Source organism: Podarcis cretensis, assembly GCF_951804945.1.
Source record: "Podarcis cretensis genome assembly, chromosome: 12".
Taxonomy (NCBI): Eukaryota; Metazoa; Chordata; class Lepidosauria; order Squamata; family Lacertidae; genus Podarcis; species Podarcis cretensis.
Genome location: NC_137181.1, coordinates 19,618,543 through 19,638,658, shown reverse-complemented (window position 1 = coordinate 19,638,658; position 20,116 = coordinate 19,618,543). Strand labels below are relative to the sequence as shown.

Below are 20,116 nucleotides of genomic sequence, written 5' to 3'. Positions count from 1 at the left end.
ACTTAAGTTCTCATTTGATCTTGAAGTCATCACAGAATCAGTGGTGTACCTAGGGGTTGGCTAGATTGGTCATTGCCAAGGGCACAGGCCATGAGATGTGTGTGCAAAATGGCGGCTCTCTGCCTCAGAGTGGCTAGGAGCCCACTGGCCCACTTTTGTGCTCCCTGAACCACTCCTCCACTGCTCTGTGTGGTCAACATTTCCTTGCCAAGGACACAACGGACAGGGAGGGAGGCACCGATGCAGCTCCTTGTAAAGGGGGCAAGGGAGCCTAGGTACACCTCTACACAGAATGAAATGCATGTATGAAAAGGGTAGTTGTTTACTGTGAAAACCTTGTGTTATATGTACAAAGATAATTTTTTGGTGTTAAATTGTAACAGAAACACCTAGTGATTTTAATTTTCTTTCTTAGATATTAGACTCATTGCTTCAGGTAAGAAATTCATTCATTCATTTATTAATATTTCTAAAACCTGTTGTATTTTTTGAAAAAAATGTAATTTGTAAATGCCTAATTTTATTTATTTATTTTTCTTCAAGTGGTTTGAAAAGGAGGTCCGTGAGATGGAAGAGGTAAACTAACATTTGGAAAGTTGGTTGATTAGTTTTGATAGGAAATATGTGGAATATATTGTTGCAGTATAAAGCATTGTTACAGTGAAAAGCATTTCTGTATATGCATTGCTGCTGCTTATTTATGAGTAACTTTACAACATCCATTTCAGTGAAGTTTACTCCCATGTAAGTTTAAATAGCTTTGCTAATTTAGTGATTGCTATTTAGGTTGCATGCATCTCTTGAGTGTGCTCAAGTACAATATTAGCATTGTAAATATGTTTGCTTGTTATACATATAAAAAAACAACACAGAAATGTTCAGCTTTTACATAAGCACTCCATGCAGTGCTGGGGCTTGGGATGCCTCTCCCCTATCCCATTCCTGCAACCTTTGCTATGTGGTTTAATAGTCTGCTGTAACAGCAGCTGTGCATCAAGTCAAAGATAAGAACATGCAGAATAGAAGGGGAGCTGTTTGATAAGGTTTCACAGGGAACAGAACAAGATTTGTTTGTTGCTTTAGCCTGGGTTAGGCTTCCATTGAGAAGTTTTATAATTGATCCACCTCTTCCTGACCTGTCATCAGGGCTTTGAGCTGGATCATTTGAGGAATGATGCATCCTCCTCATAAGTAGGGCTTAGTGAATGTTGTCCTCATGAGGGCCAGGCAGACCTGAGCTTTTGGTTTTGATTTTCTTATAAAGAAGAGCCTCTGCTCCTGTAGTCCTGGGTTTGAACTTGATGGGTCTGAGCCCAGTCAGGGTGTAACAGTTGCTTTAACCCTGTAGCCACTTTGATTGGGGTATCTTCTAAGATGTGGTCTCAGGAGAGTTATTGTTCTCAACAGATTCAGAGGTTTTCAACCTTTTTGAGTCCATGGCTCCCTTGACCAACTACATTCTTTCTGCGGCATCCCTGTGAGGCTCAGGAGCCCAGTTATGTCACCCCTTGCCTGCAGAGCTGGCAACCTCTAATCCTTTTTTGAACCCCCTTTTGGAGTGTTCCCTTAGTCTCCTCTCCCCTCTCCTTGGGAGTCCTCTGGGCAGCTGTGGTTGCCACGCCCCCATGCCAAAGAGAGATGCCTCCTCACACTGCCCCACAGGGGCCTTGGACTTGTCTGTCCATTCCCAACAGCAAGGACTGGCAGACTGGCTGGCTGGGCTCCCTCACCCGCTTGCTGGTCAGGGGGTGCTGGTTGCCTCAGCTCCTGGCAACCAGCATCCCCTGACCAGCCCCAGAGGCACCATTCGTCTGGGGAGCTTGTAGTCAGGGCTGCTACAGTAAACAGCACACAACCCTTTGGGAAGCAGAGACATGAGAGGGCATCAGAGGAGGGAGGGAAGGAAAGAGGGACAGAGGCTAGTGTTGCCGGCAGCACTACTGACTATCATTCAAGGCACTCCAGGGTTGAAAACCACTGCTCTAACTTTATCAGTACTGGGGTCAGTACCTCTGAGGACTTGCGTAGCTCAGGTCTGGTCCCCCAGTTAACAAATAACCTAAGTTAATAGGATAATATATTGTGCTAATATGTTGATATCTATATTTCAGATAGGCGAGGAAGAAATGATTCCAGATTGGCAAATTCCAGTAGCTGATAAAAACATATCAAATAACATTACTAAATTACGGAACCGCATCCAAAAGCTTGAAGATTTGAAAGGCCGTATTCAAGAACTGCCCAAGCTTATCCAGCTTTCTGCTCCTAAACAGTAAGAGTTCTGTGAAATAGTTAGGTTTAATAGCAATAAAATATAGATTTGTTATATGGATTATTGAAAAATATTTTATTAGACCTTTCCATTTCCTGAAGCACAATCAAGGTGTTTGCTTAACAATCATGAAAGACTAGAAACTATCACATTATCACCATCTTTGTACCTCCTTAAAGGTGTAACCTAACAGTATGAGGGGCTGAAGAATTCTGAAAAAAACCCCAAAGTATTTGTTGTTTGGTTGGCTGATTATATCTTGTTATGAGTCTGTTTCCAGAACACTAAAGATGCTATTTCCTATGTAATATTATAGTGGATTTTATTCGTAAATATAAGAATGCATTATTTTTACCAAATGTAACCTAATTATATAAAATTAGAAATTTTATTTTTTTCAAAAACTGACTTTCAGATTATAAAATTAGATTTAATATTTATAATATTTCACATTTTGACAAATACTTCATATTTTGACAGTGAAAAGAAAAAAGCATTAAGCCCTGTGGCTCCTGCTCCAAAAGACCCAAAACGTATTATTGAAGGTAAGGATTGTGATTTAATATGGAGATAAAGGAAGCAAAATATATGTTTTGGGTGGAGTATGAGAAATAAGTCGTGGAGCATGCTGGACAGGTCATAAGGGGGCTGAAGGAAGCTAGGCTAACAAGGTAGGAAATTGGGGACATGGAAAATAATATATAATTTGCCTTTTAAAAAATGGAGTGTAATCTTGATTTATTTGAAACTCTCTGCTTTCTTTAAATAATTATTGTATTTATATTAATTTGTTTCCTTATTTTCAGAATGATATTTGTAATTTCTTCATATGTTAGGGATGGAAGAATTTGTCAGTTTTGCTTCTCCTGGTTTTTCCACATTTCTTTAATAATTTGCATATTTGTATTTTAAAAATATTTACAATTCCCCCCCCCATGATTTTTGTTTGAATTTCTCTTAATATAACACATTTTTAGCAGTTTTGAATAATGTACACATTTTCAAGCAATTTCTCATAACATAAAGCACATTGTATTTTATTTTCATTAATATACAGTATTGCATTTTCTGAAAGTGATAAGCACTGCGCATGGTGTGTGTGTGTGGGGGGGGTTATATCACTGTCTTATGTGCAGAGAAAAGGCATGCAACAAGGTCTCAGTCAGTTGGCTACTCTTCCTTAGTCTGTTGGCTTTATATGCAAACTGAATTGAATTTATCCCCCATACCTTGTATATATATATATGTGTGTATGTATTCTTTGTATTAAAAACAAAATTAAGCAAAGAAAACCACTTTGCTAGACTTGGAACTACAATATTTGGTTGAGGCTTGGAGTCAATGAGATTTACTAGGAGTAAGTTTCATAAATGGCTACTGTCATCTAGAGGAGCACTGTTAGTTGTCCCTCATGCTACAGCGGCCCAGCTGGCCTTCGCTAGATATCAGGCATTTAGTGCTGTCAGGCCCACTTTGGTAGGCACCCATGGTTTTGACTTGAAAGCTTTTTATGCTGACAGACCTTTGCACCTGTTTAAATTGATTAGTCATTTGCTTTAATGATTATTTGTATTGTCTTTAATGCTGTTTTGTTTTGTTGATGTACACCACCCTGATACTATGATTTGGCGGTATACCCTACAGCACCAATCCCATTTGAAACAAAACTGCAAAAACTGCATGTCGGTTGAGAAAATCAGAGACATTTCTTCCTTTTCTCCTCTTTTGGTAGCAAGAAAGAAAGGCTCCCAGAAAGGTCCTGATGGCCCTTAGTTTCTCAATGTGCACCAGGGTCATTATTTCTGGTACAGTCTCTGTATGTTGAAGGGTTACAAAATGGAGTCCTTCCTGCTTCCTGTCGCTGGAGCACTGCTGTTGCTGTCTGGTTGGATAAATGATGTTTAAGGAGAAGGATGTATGTGTTGGGGGTTAGGGAGTTGTAGAGCTAGGTAGGTGCAAGGGAGGGGGTGAGTGCAAGGGAGTGGGGCTGGGCAGCTTCTGAACCTGGAAAATAGGTGGTTATTTATTAGTTTTTTTTTAAATAAATAAATAAATAAATATTGACTTATTTCTAAGTCCGTTTTTCATGAGCTGATGAGAAGTAGCTTGAAATTTAAAAAGGAACATTATAACTACCCATTTCTTCTTTATTTTGTTCCCAAATCATAGCCTATTTGGTAACACTGTTTCAGAGAAAGGTCAGTTGGCACCATCATTTCATTGATTTGTTTTAGGGTTTAAACTTAGCCAGCATGGATAAGAAGAAAAAGCTTTCTATTTTACAAGTTTATTTCTTTCTTTCACATTTGCTATTGAATTACTGTACATACATTTGAAGAACTGCTACAATAGTTTAAACTGAGTAATAAAATGTTTTGTTTCAGAACTTGCTATGAAACATGCAACTGAGGATGTAATGAATATGGTACAAGTTTTCCAAGATGATACAGGCCAACGTAAGTTCTTTAGAATTTGAAATGGCAGTGGCTGAAATCTCAGGGCATGATCTGGTCAACATTAACCACTTTAATATCCCAGTGGAGGAGTGGAGAATCAGAACCATTGGGGGTGGGAAATTAGAACCAGGAAAAGCCAGTCTGGGGCTGGAACAAATGGTGGGAAGAACCAGAATGAAAAGTGTATGAAGCGACCCCTTTTCTTTCATGTTTTATGGCACCCCTTTTGTGAGTCTCCCTCTTTCTGTTACTTCCTTTCTCTACTCCTTTCTGCTACCTGCTTCTAGATGCCACCACTTCCTCTGCCCAGGGGTGCCAACTTGAATAAAATATTGGGGAAGGGGGCAAGTCCTGCTCTGCATGATCAGTCACATGATGCAGGACACCATTTGAATGGCAATGCCCATTAACTGGGGGGGGGTCCTCTCAAATATTTTACAGGGGGGCTGAAGACCCCTCAGCCCCTAGGAGTTGGCTCCTATACCTCTGCTGCTGGTGAAGACTGCCATTTCATGCACCCCGCAGAGATCCACTGGCCCTACTCATCCCTACATTTGCATGGTCAATATGTTTATACTCTTACTCACATGACAATGAGCCTGCATATTCTGCCCTGAGTAGATGTTGGTTTCATCTATAAGAGATGCCTGTGATCCTCCAGTTAGCAATAATAGTTGAGTGAAGGCTAGGATAGATCCTTGGTGGAGAGAGGCAGTGATGGTGGAAGCTTGACTGTTTCCACCAGACCTATTTGTGAGTAATTGAACAGGAATGGCTGATTTTATAAGCCCCCCTTTTCAATTACTAACAATATCACCAGAGTAGGATGTGAAGAATCCTTGCCTGTATGGGTCATGGCACTGGAAGACCTAAAGTTTCTGTTGAATTCTACATTTATTTGTGTATGTTTAGATTGCATTAAATAATAGAACAAATCTATGTCCTGCGTAATAAATATTTAAATTGTATTATTAACTGGTGCTGGTCACTTTGGATACCCATTTCTGGGACAAACTAAAGGCTATAAACTTAACTAAGTAACTAAAATTTTGTTGTTGTTGTCGTTCAGAAACAATGGAATCAATGAATAATCGCATGCTAGAAATAATGAAAGTGTTTGAAAGACAGACAAACAAGTTACACAGGTACATAATCTATTTGATATGTTACATAGAAAAACTGTACAGTATTAATGCATTACAGGAGTACAGGCAAAAACCAGGTTCCCAGAACTTTGAGCTTTTAGCCAAGATGTGCCACAAATTCCAGGTGCATATGCCACTTGTAATCCATGCCCAGGTTGGACAATGATATTATAGCTTGTAGAAACTTATATTGCCAGTTAATTATATATTGGCACTTTTGTAAAGAAATAATCTTCAGTTCCCAGAGAACTATGGCTATCTGTGGATTGTTAAATAAACCTTAATGTAAACACTGCATATAATGAAATCTCACATTATGTCCCTTATCTATATGGGGTTGTGACATATATGATATGAGCAGGGTCTTTCCTGCCAGATGTTACTGAAGTTTTATAAAGTACAGACTAAGAAACATATATTTCATACTTTTCAGAGTTTCAAATGAACAGGATGTGCTGGAAGGTGTGAGTATAATACTTAAAAAACTGTATGAGTGTTCACAGCAGTTACTGGATGCAAAACACTATAATATAGAAAATAATAGAGCAAGTATTTGTATTTTTAATGTAATAAATGAGATGAATTTTAAATACCTAAAAAGAAAACAGGAGAATTGCACCAAATTTCAGATAAGTATCTTGAATCCACTGAATTTTAATATCTGACAAAATTTTGGAAATATATCCAGAAATATTGAAGTTAGCAGATGGAAAAGAGAGGTAGAAATGAATGTCATCAGCATGCTGATGATGCCTCACCCCAAACCCCAAGATTACATAGATCAGCGTCTAATGGGAATGAGACATTCCCTATCAGAAGACCTCCACCAGAGTAAGCTGTTAGCGTGACATTATGCTGTGTCAATGTTAAAAATGGCTTCACCATTCTTTTTAATTTCTTAATTTTCATTCTTTTCATTTCTGAATTTCAATTTTTAAACATTTCTTCAAATATGTTAAAACTATTTCCCCTCAAAATGTTTATTCTACCTAGAAATTACAGAAGATTCAACAAGAATTTCGAAAGCTTGCAGAAGAGAAGGAGATAATGGAGGATGAACTTCAAAAGATGAAAGGTTCAGAGGTAATTATTTTTCCAAAACTTCTACTTAGAAATTACAGAGGATTCAACAAAAATTTGAAAGCTTATAGAAGAAAAAGAGATAATGAAGGATGAACTTAAAGATGAATGCTTCACAGGTATGATTATATTTTACAGAAGCTGCAATCCTAAACAAACTTATTGGGGAGGAAACCCATTGAACACAGGCTTAATTCCAAGTGAACCTGCATAGAATACATGCATAGAATACATCGCTATCCAAACATTTGTTTATCTGAATATAAATAATTATTCCCAAACTTCACTACATGCACAGCTGATTCAGATATCCAAACAGCTGTGAAGGGGCATATTACAATATTGTTCTATTATTATCCCAAAGGGGGGAGGTTTCTACACCAACCAGAAGGACAGGGTTATTTCTGTTGCTTAAATGTTACAGTGCAAATGGGCCTCTCGTTGGAATGTCTAGCTTGGGCGGATAGAGATAAAGAACAAGGATTTATTGTAATACCAGGATGAGGGAGGTTGCAGGAAGGAGGGAGGGGAGACCAAGACCTTACATAGTAATAGGAACTTACTATAAGTTTTGATTTCCCAGAAATCAGGTGGCTTACAAGAGATCAGGTGGTATTGTATTCTGCAAATCTATAAAAAGGGGGGACACACCCTGACTCGGTGTGCAGGTTGCGTACTTATCGCCCTGTACCTTTGTTCTGCATATATGCACTTCAAATAAAATCTTGTTAATAACCTGCAAGGACGTTTTGCCGCTTTGTGTGAATCTGTGCTCCGGGGACCCAATAGCAGATGTGGTTGGTCCTTCAGCTGGAGTTTGTTCACTTACTTACTTACTTGTTTGTGATTTGCTGGTCAATGGGAACCGTTTTAGGGCAGAAACCAAAATGGGGTTGAAACCATTTTGAGGCAGGAATGGGGAGAGATTGGACATTTCAGAAAGCAGGGTTTTTCCTTTGTCTCTCTTTTGCTGATTGGCCACAGCCATTTTAGGAAGAAATGGTAGAGGAGGGAAGAAAGCTCACGGATTGGAAATGTTGCTGTTGGCAATAATGGAAACTGCCCAATGAACAATTTCCTGGGAATGTCCGGAAAGTGGGACTTGCGTGTAGATGGGTTCTTGCCAGACATTATACAACAGGAAAAAAGGATGAGAAGGGGAAAAGGAAAATGAGCAAATTCAGGAACTGACTTTTATATTGCATTATGTTCTTATTTATTGTAATATTGCTTAATGGATACAAATGACACAGTACAACAGATATTATAGGTGCAGTTGTTTTTCCATCCCTATATATGATGTTTTGTTGTTTTGTATCCTCATGGTGTCTGTTTTAAGAGTGGAAATGTAACCAAGGGGAAGAGTGGAAATATTCTTCCTCTGTCAAAGGTCTCTGGAAGTTCTGTGCTGTTTCCTGCCCATTGCATCTTCAAATGTGCAACTGTGCAAGGAACAAGTAATAATTTTCCTATGTAACCTATTTGGTGTTTTCTCACATACGTCTAGCAGCAAGAAAAAGGAGTGCAAGATACAAGGAAAAAAATGTTATCAAAACTGGAAAAAGAAAAGGCAAAAGTTGAAGAAAAACCACCTCAAGTAATTGTAGAAAAGTAAGACAAGTAATTAATAATCTAGATTGTAATCTAAACTCCCTTTCTTGGTTTGTTTGTGGGGTGGAAGTGTCCTCCACCTAGCCCTGACAGTCTTCACTGGGTTCCACCCACATAGTGATGCTAGCATCATTTTGCTCAAACAAAACTCCCCATTTGTTTTGCCAAGTGAGCGGGAAACTAGAAGTGCCTCTATTGGTATCCCCACCAGTTGCAGCCTGACGAAAGCCTAACTGAGAAATTTACTTCTGGCTTCAACTAGATTTGCTTCTAAAAAAATGACTTAAATTACCATTAGGAAGTGATATTCACCAAATTCAAGATAACTACCGGTAACTCTGCAACCCCATGCATGACTATTAGGAAATAAGTTCTGTTGGGTTTACTTGGGTAGGATGCTTTGTCTTGATGCTGTGTGTTTATGATATTGGCAGTTTTTCATTACTTAATTTCACAGCAACTTTATGATCCACTTGGCCATGTCTTCCTCCTGAACTGATTTGGTTGGATGGGTATTAGAGGCATTTACAGTGGTTCCAACAGCATTAGGTGATCATCTCTTGCCCCCCTGGCAGTCATGCAGTGGGGTGCTGCATGGTACCATTTTGTTCTCACTGCTGTTTAACAGTAGCATAAAGCCAGTGGAAGTGATAATTGGGTCATTTGGGGTGACATGTCATCAGTTGCACTTCTCTGTAACAGCTGAATTCAGCAAGGCTGTTGACTGGTGCCTGGACTTTGTGGTGGGCTTGATGAGGGCCAGTACATGGACTCTGAACTCTGAATCCTGGTAAGACTGGCAGTTCCCAAGTCTGAATAATTGGTCAATTGCCTGTTTTAAACAGGGTTGTGCTCATCCTGAAGGAGCAGTCTGGGATGATTCCAAATTTCTCTCTTTCACTAGGGGCCCAAGTGACGTCACTGATTAGGAGTGCCTTTTACTAACTTTGGCTGATAGGACAGTTGCAACAATTTCTGGACTGGGATAGCTTTACTACTACTGCTGGCCATGCACTGGTAAAATCCAGATTACTTTGCAGCAGTTCTATACAGAGCTGCCCATGAGGTTTAGTCAGAAGCTGCAGCTATTGCAAATTGCAGTGGCTTGACTGTTCATTGTCTTAGAGGCAGTGATTGGCTCAATGTTACCCAGTACGCTGCATGGCTGAGAAGAGATTTGAACCCTGGTCTTCCAGGTCCTAGTCCATGGGTAAGCAAACAAAGGCCCAGGGGACGGATCCGCACCAATCGCCTTCTAAATCCGGCCTGTGGACGGTTGGGGAGTCAGCGTGTTTTTACATGAGTAGAATGTGTCCTTTTATTTAAAATGCAACTCTGGGTTATTTGTGGGGCCTGTCTGGTGTTTTTATGTGAGTAGAATGTGTGCTTTTATTTAAAATGCATCTCTGGGTCATTTGCGGGGCATAGGAATTCATTAATCCCGCCCCCCCCAAATATAGTCTGCCCCCCCACAAGGTCTGAGGGACAGTGGACCGGTCTCCTGCTGAAAACGTTTGCTGACCCCTGCCTAGTCCAACACTCTAACCAGTACACCACACTGGCTCTCAGTGTGATTAACTACCAAGCTAAGTTAAAGCTGTTGCTATTAATGTACAAAGATCATACAAGTTTGGATAAAGATACCTAAAAGATTGGGTATATATAATAAGTGAGACAATTCAGTCACTGAGCTCTATGAGAGAGGGCCTTCTTCAGATGCCATCTCATCTGTTCAGACAGATACTGTTTCTATTGTCTATTGCTTTTACATATGGATTTATTTTTAATTGTTTTAATCTATGGAGTTGTTTTTATTGTTGATGTTTCTGATATGAAATTGGTTCAAGATACTTTATGTGAAGTAATTCATAAATTGAATCAAATAAATAAATGTTTGTGAACATTCTGCACCATTATTCTAGTTTCACCAATTTATGACACCTCTGCAGGAACAATAAAATGTATTTTGAGTGCCTTATTGACTTTACAGTTTGCCCTATATGTTCTTAATTACAGACCAGCAAGACCAACTCCTATTCCTTTAAAGCACAAAGAAGCTGAAAACCAAAAAATGAAAGAAGACTTAGCTAAAGCTCAGGTAATATGTATTCTAGTTCCCTGCAAATGTCTTGTTCTAATTTTTTTAAAAAATAATCTTTAACCCTAAAGGGTTGATAAAACCACCAACATATCACAGAACATATCTGTAGACTATGATTTGATAGTGGGTTTCTTTTGACTGTGGATTTATGCAGCAGTGGCTGCTGCCTACAAAACCTGGTGGGGCTGCTAGGAGGTCACAAGGGCGTTGCCAACTTGTTTTGGTTTTCTACATATCCTCCTTTCAGGGGTATCCGGTATAGGGGGTGAAAGGGACTTCAGCCACCTAAATATTTTGAGGAAGTGGGTAAGGCCCCCCAAAATTGAGGAGGCTGCCATCCCCCGCCACCCCAGGCGATTGCCAGAGCGCCAGGCAGGGGCGGGAGGCTTGGAGGGCGATTTTCACCCTCCACATCCTCTGCTGTGATTGCCAGAATGGCCTAGCAGGCACCTGCATATCCCACAGGCATGGCCCAATGGGTGTGTGTTTGCATCAGTATTACATGTGTGACATCATGCACGCACAACAACTCCCCCAATGTTGGGCCCAGTTTGGCATGCTTGCCTCCTTTGCAAAGATGCTGCAGACATCTAAGCACTGCAGTTTTACAAACAGTTAGCTCCTAACTCAGAGGTCGTCAAACTAAGGCGCGTGGGCCGGATATGGACCGCGAACCTTGTGAAGCCTTCCGCCCGCTTAGTCAGTCCCCACCTAAACAGGCGCAGCGCAGAGGCCTCGCTGCGCAGAGGCTGACTTCTGTGACGTGGCACGGCTTCTGATTGGCTGCAGGAAGCTCCTGCAGCCAATCAAAAGCCACAAATGACTCTGGGCGGGCAGCGACGCTGGCACGGCTTCTGGTCGCTGCCCCTTCCTTACTGCTGTGGCAGCTGAGCAGAAGGAAGCGGCGGTGGCACGGAGGCTGCCCAGGCCAGCAGCATCTGGGTGCCACCCCTTCCTTCCCGCTGAGGAGGCAGAACAGGAAGAAGTGGTGATGTCGCGGAGGCATCTGGGCACTGCCCCTTCCTTCCTGTTAAGGTGGCCAAGTGGGAGGAAGCAGCCGCGCAAGAAGGAAGCGGCAGTGGCGTGGAGGCTGCCTTCGCTGCCCAGGCCAGTGGCCTGGGCTCTGTGCCCCACTGATAGAGAGGATGCCGATGCTGCCAGAGACGAGGCAGCGTTGGTGGCTGCGGCATGAGTGGCATAGGCGGGGGGGGGGGGGGCTTTCAGGAGGGGGGGTGTTTTCGGGAGGTGGTGGGTCCTGCCCCTCACAAGGTCTGAGGGACAGTGGACCGGCCCCTCCTGAAAAAGTTTGCTGACCCCTGTCCTAACTAAATTGAAAAGTGATTTAAAAGAGGTTCCTGCTGTTACATTTGCTTCTCTACTAGGACAAAAGTTATGTGCTCCCCCATGCTGGTTCTCTTCCTTATCCTCTTTTTCAAAGAAGCAATTGACACTCAAAATATTTCAGTTTTATTACTTAATATCTAAGTGTCTTACCGTGCTTCAGGAGGGTCATTGCAGTCACAAGTTCTAATGTCAGTTTATGGTAAAATAATTGTACTTGACTCTGAAGTAAGCCCCACTGAATTCCATGAGGATTGCTCCAGGCTCTAATTCAGCCCAAAAGAAGCACCTTAGTTCTGCTCCAGAACTGGCAGGGAAGCAGTAATGTGATGGGAAGCAGACAAACCAAGAGAAGGCAGCAAACAGAGTGAAAGGCTTATGGGGCTAATGTAATGATAATATAATAGTACTCCAGGGTACAAGAGAAAATACACAGGGAATAAAGGATCACATGTGAGGGTTTAAAAAGCAGAGGTACCAAGCAAAGAAGCTACTCAAGATTCACAAACTTGTTGAAGGAGGAAACAAAATAATGACTACCACAGTTCAGGGAAGCAGAGGGGAAGGGTATAAACATCTCAGAAAAAGTAAAAGCTTCTCAGAAAAATAAACTGATTTGATAATCAAAGGCACAATCACCCAAACTGTAAGGGAGGGGAATGAAGTGGAAGGGGAAGAGAGGAAAAATGTGTGAGGAGGAAAATTAAAATTAAAGGCTGACATGGGAGAAACAAATTCCAAACACATTCCAACTCACACAAAACTTACCCAGGGCAGCAAGGAACAAATGGGGGTGGGCAAGGGGAGAGAAAATACACAATAGTACAAGAAGTGAGGCTAAATGTGATCAAGGAGAAAAAGAATCCCCTGGATGGGAAGCAGGAAAACGACAGCACTATATAATATGAAACAAACTACTTCCTCAACTCTGCAATCCCTGCCTGTGGGTGATAGATGGCAGTATTGATGAAGTTACCAGTATATCCAGAGAGAAAGTAATCACTGTAACATTAAGGGAATCCAGTCAGAGCCTAAAGCAGTTCCAGGCCAGGTTTTACCAAACAAACAAAATAAAAGTCCAGAAGCTTTTATTTTCTTGCAGAACTATCCCTACAGTTTATGAAAGGACTAAAACAGGATTTAGCAGCTATTGTCCTTCTCAGTTGCCCCAGCAGTTCATGCTTCTCTTTCCCCAGAGTTCTATTATTAATTTTTTACTTGAGGAAGTAGTAACATACTAATATAAATTTTCATAAGTTTAAGGCAGACCCAGGTGATTCACACCTAAGCACCATTTCCACCATCAAGTTGATGGATTCGCCAGATCAAAAAATAATTGCATATTCCAACACTCCCACCCTTCCCTCTCATTATATTTAATTGTCCTATTTAGTCCATTAACTTTAGTAAGTTTGGAAAATATGAAACCTCCCTATCCAAAAAACAAATCGATGTAACTAAAAAAAGAAAAAAAGCAGCTATTGTACAAAAAGAGATGTGTCCCCTGGTGATCACTTGCACAAATAACCAGTTCAGTTGTGTGGGGCGGGGGATTACCAAATAAAAAATAAATAAATAAGCAAGCACCTGATCAGTGAAGACAAACATATTCCTAGGGCCTAGTTAATGCTGTGTCTTTCAAGGAAACAGCTCTGAGCATTCTGGGACTGCACTTTAAGGCAACCCTTCATCCTATACAGAAGCTGGAGTTGTGCCCCAGTAGTTGCCAACAAAGGTCCTTTTGGTTAATGCCATGGTTTTCCCAGTAGTGATGTATGGAAGTGAGAGCTGGACCATAAAGAAGGCTGATCGCCAAAGAATTGATGCTTTTGAATTACGGTGCTGGAGGAGACTCTTGAGAGTCCCATGGACTGCAAGAAGATCAAACCTATCCATTCTCAAGGAAATCAGCCCTGAGTGCTCACTGGAAGGACAGATCGTGAAGCTGAGGCTCCAATACTTTGGCCACCTCATGAGAAGAGAAGACTCCCTGGAAAAGACCCTGATGCTGAGAAAGATTGAGGGCACAAGGAGAAGGGGACGACAGAGGACAAGATGGTTGGACAGTGTTCTTGAAGCTACGAACATGAGTATGACCAAACTGGGGGAGGCTGTGGAAGACAGGAGTGCCTGGCATGCTCTGGTCCATGGGGTCACGAAGAGTCAGGCACGACTAAATGACTAAACAACAACAAAGTTTGAGTGTACCAACCTTCACTGGGGACTCAGCTAGACTGGTAAAGGAAAAGCGTATTATATAACACTGTGACACCAGATGGCACTGTAGAGTCCCATCTTTTCCAACCAGATTTCCTTGTATGAAGTTTGCAATGTGTCTAACTGAAACGCTTCTTTGATGTGTCTAGATCCAGCTTAGGTCTATGGATATATATACAGTAGTACCTCGTATTATATAACCCTCTGGTTACGTAATTTTAATAATAATAATAATAATAATAATAATAATAATAATAATAATAATAATATATTATTTATACCCTGCCCATCTGGCTGGGTTTCCCCAGCCACTCTGGGCGGCTTCCAACAAAACACTAAAATACAATAAAAACACTTTCATGTTACGAAAGTGACAAACCTGGTTTTGGACCAAGTATTGGACTGGGTTTTGCTGCATGCACAGAAGCATTCTACTGCTGTGCGCGCATGCGCAGAAGCAGGTCCTCCGGTTGCAAAAATCTCGGGATCTGGCTGGACCTCCAGAACGGATCCCGTCCGCAACCAGAGGTACCACTGTATATATCTTAGTTCCATGTTTTGCAACATAGCTGTGCTTGAAACTACTAGATCATGATTACTATGGCTCAGTCAGTGGAGACATATTGAATGGTAGTGACAGGGACTTGGACAATTTCAAGAGGATCCATTTTCCTGTATCCAACATGTTTGTGTTTACTGTCTCCTTCTCCTGAACCGGGCAGTCCAGTCTTGCCTTTTCATATCTCCTGTGGAATTTCACTTCCTCTCCCTTGGTCACATTATTTTTCTTCCACACCAGTGTCCCCTTTCCTTCCTTCCTACCTTACCACCCAACCCTTTCCTCCTATCCTTTCTGGTCAGTCCTCTTTCTGTTTTGCTGCTCAGGTCCTGATCTGAGCCTTGAAAAGCACATAGAGCTGAAAGAGGAAGTGAGAGTGCTGAACTTCCTACTTCCTCTTTCATCTCTATCTACAAGACCTTAGGGATAAAATATTTTCTGGACATATTTCAATTTGGCAATGATTAAGATGTTACTTGATCTTTACTATACAATATCACACAGTCGTGACACCATTATCAGTAATGTTGTTTGATTTAGAATTACATGCTTTATTATAGCTTCAGAAGAGAAGGATTCTTTTATTTCACAAAAAAACATATCCCCCTCACTTATTACTTAAAATAATCAGGCCTCATTGCCTGTCCTTTCAACTCAATTAATGCATTGGTAATTAGTTTCTTTTGGAACAGATCCTCTAGGACATAATTGGAAAACCAAATATGTTTGCATATCATTATGTAATAGGTGCAGTGTATGTTTGTGGAATGGTAGAGCATATTCTAGAATGTTGCTGTATGGATATTTTGATAAGAAACCCAAATTGTGAATTTAAATGCCTAAACATATTTTGACATTGTAGGCAAATATTCAGACCCTTGAACAAGAGAAGAAAATGCTTGAAGAGAAACTACAGAAAGCCTTAGAGGTATTGCTTGCACTGTTTTGATGTTGCTAAAAGGTAAAGGTAAAGGACCCCTGACAGTTAAGTCCAGTCATGAATGACTCTGGGGTTGCAGTGCTCATCTCGCTTTACTGGCTGAGGGAGCTGACGTTTGTCCGCAGACAGTTTTTCCGGGTCATATGGCCAGCATGACTAAGCAGCTTCAGGCATAACCAGAGCAGTGCATGGAAACACTGTTTACCTTCCTGCCGGAGTGGTACCTATTTATCTACTTGCACTTTAACGTGCTTTCGAACTGCTAGTTGGCAGGAGCTGGGACTGAACAACGGGAGCTCACTCCGTTGCGGGGATTTGAACCGCCAACCTTCCGATCAACAAGCCCAACCTTCCGATTGACAGCACCACCCACGTTGTTGTTGTTAAGAAACATTAAAAGGAGAAACAGTTACAAGTTGAGGTTTCATAAATTGTTACTAGAACTAGGGGTTGTTTTAAACCACCATGTGTATTCAACTTTCATGCCCACTCCACTGCTGTAGATTTCTCAGATCACAAAGCACAGTGGAAGGAATAAGTGAAATTCCTCGATTTGGTCTAGACTTTAGTCCTACAACTTCATATTCCATTGTTTCTCATGCCCACAATAACAAGACCTGCAAACTGTCCTTGCTTGTCGACTTCCTTCCTGTCAATAGTGGTTAGCCACACTTCTCCCTAGCTATTTTGTGAGATTTTGCCTCCTCTCTCTTTGACTCTTTTCTTCAAAATGCTTCTACCTTTCCAATGCTCTGGTTTTCATTCCATTGTTTACTTTAGCCTTCAGTTTAGGCAACTTCTCTCACACTCCTGTCTCCAGTCCCTCCTCAGTCACAGCATTAACTCCTTTGTTCATAAGCACTGTATATTTCCCCCCCAAAGATCTCTTCTTCGTTCATGTCTCTGCTTAGTCAACCTTCTTTGTTCTTGATCTGCCTTTTCCTCTCTTCTTCTTTCTCTTCCCACTGCTTATGCTGTACCCTTATCCTGCACCATTCTTTCAGTCATTCAGACTCCGGGCTTCCTGCTATTTAGCTTCCTTTTTGGTGAGACATTGAATCATTAAATTAGAAGGACTATCAAAGATAATCTAGCCCAACCTTATGATAGTGTAGAAAATGCACTTCTACAACATCTTCGAGACATGGATGGCACTGTGGTCTAAACCACTGAGCCCCTTGTGCTTTCTGATCGGAAAGTTGGCAGTTTGAATCCGCACGACGGGGTGAGCTCTCGTTGCTCTGTCCCAGCTCCTGCCAATCTAGCAGTTCGAAAGCATACCAGTGCAAGTAGATAAATAGGTATCGCTGCAGCGGGAAGGTAAACTGTTTCTGTGCTCTCTGGCACTCGTCATGGTTCTCTGTGTGCCAGTAACAATTTAGTCATGCTAAATTGGAAAGCTGTCTGTGAACAAACGCCGGCTCTCTCAGCCAAAAAGCGAAATGAGCGAGATGAGAGCCACATCCCATAGTCACCTTTGGACTTAAATGTCCAGGGGTCCTTTACCTTTACAGCATCTTCGATAGGTAGCAGCTCACCCTCCACTTCAAAGCTAATGAAGAAGAATCCACCACTATCTATCGCAGTTTGTGTCACTGTTGAGCAGCCTGTACTATCAAGAGGTTCTTCCTAATGTTTAGTTTAAACTATTTTTATTTTTATTTGAATTTGTTTGATTCTTAGCCACTGGAGGAACAGAAAACAAATTGCTCCATTGTCTATGAGCTTCTTCCCAACCTTCAGTCTGCTGTCTTCCCCAGCTGCTGCTATTCTTAATATTCGTGTGAGCTTTGTTACAGCCCCACAGAAACTCAACTGTAAACTATGCTGGCAGTTTGATTCCCTGAGCAGCTGGAATGTTTGTCGGCATTCTATGCTATTATGCCAATTTGTCCAATTGGTGTTAGAAACTTTATCTCTAGGCAAGTAGAATATAATACAGATAATATTGTTGCTTCTGAGCTGAAACTGTTTAAATTACTGTATTATTGTTTCATTTTTCTTTTATTCTTGTCTGGGTTTCTCCAGATATTGTTGACTCTAGGACCCCCTCCTCACAAACTGTACATTTCACATTAAATAAATGTAAATGTTGTATTTATTTTTTAAAAATAGGAAGCTGAGATGGCTAAGGTTCATCTTGCTGAAGTACCTCCAACTATTCCAGATTGGCAGTTCCCTTATGCAGAAATTGAAGATGAAAAAGATGTGCAGAAGAAAGGCAAAAAAGGAACAAAACCTAAAGGAACAGATGTACAAAAATTGGCTGTCAGTGCACCTGAAACAGGAAAAGCAGGAGAAACATTTCCAGCAAAAGATGTGAAACAGAAGAGAAAGGGGTCATTTATAGACATGGATAAAGCACTGAGCGAAGGTCAGGAAAAAGAACCTGAAAAAAGGATGGAAGAATCACGGAAAACAAAAGCAGGGAAATCAGAGGGAGTAAGTAATGCTTCCTATTTTGGTTACTAAAATATAGATAAATTTTGAATGAAGCATTAGTTACAAGTTTATACTCCTTCCTCTGATAACATTATGGCTATATATTTTGAATATGAATGGCTAGGCATAACATTGGCAATATATGTATGCAGCATGCAGCTTGAGCCTTTTGTTAAGCAGAGGAAATAATAATGGAGGAGATAGGATACTGACTCACTGAAAATAAAATCAACCATTCTGGTTTAGACCAGTGATCCATCTCTAGACCAATATCTTGACAATGGCCAAGTGGCCAGATGTAGGTATCCTACAAAGTTATAACTGCATAGGATTTGAAGAACATCACTGCAATTCCTTTGGATTTACCTTAGGTATTTACATTTAGATAATGTTTTATTTGAACTCTATATTTTTATTTTTTTCAACAATTTATGTGCTGTTTAATTACAAAGTTCAAGAGAACCCATACAGTGAAACTAAAAATGAGTTAAAACTATAAAATTAAAATTCAGTTACAAAACCTATTTGAATAATAGCCAGATGTTCAGCAGGGAAGGGGGCCTGGCTGACCTTAATTGGAAGGGAATTTCATAAAATTGGACACAGTACAGAATTCATGACTCCTGGTGGTTATGAGCAGTATGTCTGAGCCATGGGGGTCAACTAACAACATCTCCTCCAAATAGTTCAGTGATTGAGGAGAGTTGTATGATATCATGTGGTCCCTAAGCAATGCTCCTGTCTATGTGCTTGCACAGAACAGACCTTCCTGCCTTCTCTGTGGAGATTTTAAACAATAAATACAAGCAGAAGAATTTCTTACTGTAAAACTGGCTCTTGTTTAGAAATAAGTTTCTCCAGTCCAGAAAATGGTTAAAAAAGCTTTACTAACAGAACTTAGCTTTAAACATTACAAAAACAAGGAAAACATGTTGTCTCATACACAGACAAGCATATTCTGCTCCCAGTATAAAGTCTGTAGGCTTAATTTAGCAAAAATCCAATATTTGAGCTTTCCAGCCTATCTGCCTCAGGTTGTTTAGAACAAAGGGAATATAGATTTAACAAGGAGGAATTTAGTCAATTGACATATATAAACATCTTGTAACCCAACTGCAGAGCCTTTTTTTTTAAAGTTGGCAATCCTGCTGATAGTGTGTAGTTGAGAAAGATGCTCAGATAATATATTTGCAAATTGCAGGTGTCAAATAGAGTTACCATGTTTTCTTCTCAGAGGTATCATGAGCTGCAAGAGAGACCAATGATCAACAGATGTAGCTTTCCCAGGAACTGAGATTCGACAAAATTTTGTAGCCTGCTTCACTCCAGGCACTGAAATAAATATGCCCTAAATTTTTCAGCTGGCACAAATCAGTTACGCCTCACTCCATGCCATTTCATAGTAGGCAAACCTCAACATTAGATATGGCATGTGAACATCAGGCCCCTCTCTCAAAGTGCAGCCCCCATTTCACAGCAGCCAAAGCTCAACTGTAGTTAAAATACACAAACAGTGCACATCAAGAAAGAAAAAGAAAAAGTAACAGATCATTTTATACCTGCCAAAGCTCTCAGACCCCCATCGTGTGCAAGTCAAGCAACATTTTTAAAAAAGAAGAAATAGTAACTGGGATTTATTTATTTACAGTACACATGTCTACTCAGACTCCCCCCCGCCCCCGTTGAATTAAATAGGATTTACTCCCAAGGAAGTCCATATAGGACTGCAGCCTATATGGGAGTAGGGAGAGAATTGAAGTATATACAGTGCTTGTTTCACGAACATAATCCGTTCTGGATGTCCATTCAACTACTGAAATGTTCAAAACTAAGGCACAGCTTCCGATTGGCGCAGGCACCCTGGAAACAATAGCCAACAGCCTCATCGGACGTATGGCTTCCAAAAAATGCTTGAAAACTGGAACACTTACTTCTGGGTTTTCGGCGCTTGG

The 20,116-nt window shown here is 40.8% G+C and overlaps 1 protein-coding gene across 6 annotated transcripts in view; it reads left to right on the top strand.

The window, feature by feature from the left end:
* The window catches only part of CCDC7 (coiled-coil domain containing 7), a 142,371-nt gene that overhangs the window by 15,444 nt on the left and 106,811 nt on the right, over nucleotides 1–20,116 (top strand). For 5 of the 6 annotated variants that reach the window (XM_079996286.1, XM_079996283.1, XM_079996285.1 and 2 more), the window contains exons 6-17: nucleotides 416–436; nucleotides 544–576; nucleotides 2,112–2,272; nucleotides 2,753–2,817; nucleotides 4,657–4,728; nucleotides 5,798–5,873; nucleotides 6,307–6,337; nucleotides 6,867–6,956; nucleotides 8,461–8,564; nucleotides 10,581–10,662; nucleotides 15,645–15,710; nucleotides 17,838–18,164. In XM_079996286.1, coding sequence (XP_079852412.1) covers nucleotides 416–436; nucleotides 544–576; nucleotides 2,112–2,272; nucleotides 2,753–2,817; nucleotides 4,657–4,728; nucleotides 5,798–5,873; nucleotides 6,307–6,337; nucleotides 6,867–6,956; nucleotides 8,461–8,564; nucleotides 10,581–10,662; nucleotides 15,645–15,710; nucleotides 17,838–18,164 — 1,128 coding nt within the window. The remainder of the gene's footprint in view (nucleotides 1–415; nucleotides 437–543; nucleotides 577–2,111; nucleotides 2,273–2,752; nucleotides 2,818–4,656; nucleotides 4,729–5,797; nucleotides 5,874–6,306; nucleotides 6,338–6,866; nucleotides 6,957–8,460; nucleotides 8,565–10,580; nucleotides 10,663–15,644; nucleotides 15,711–17,837; nucleotides 18,165–20,116) is intronic. The other variant, XM_079996282.1, reaches the window with a different exon arrangement.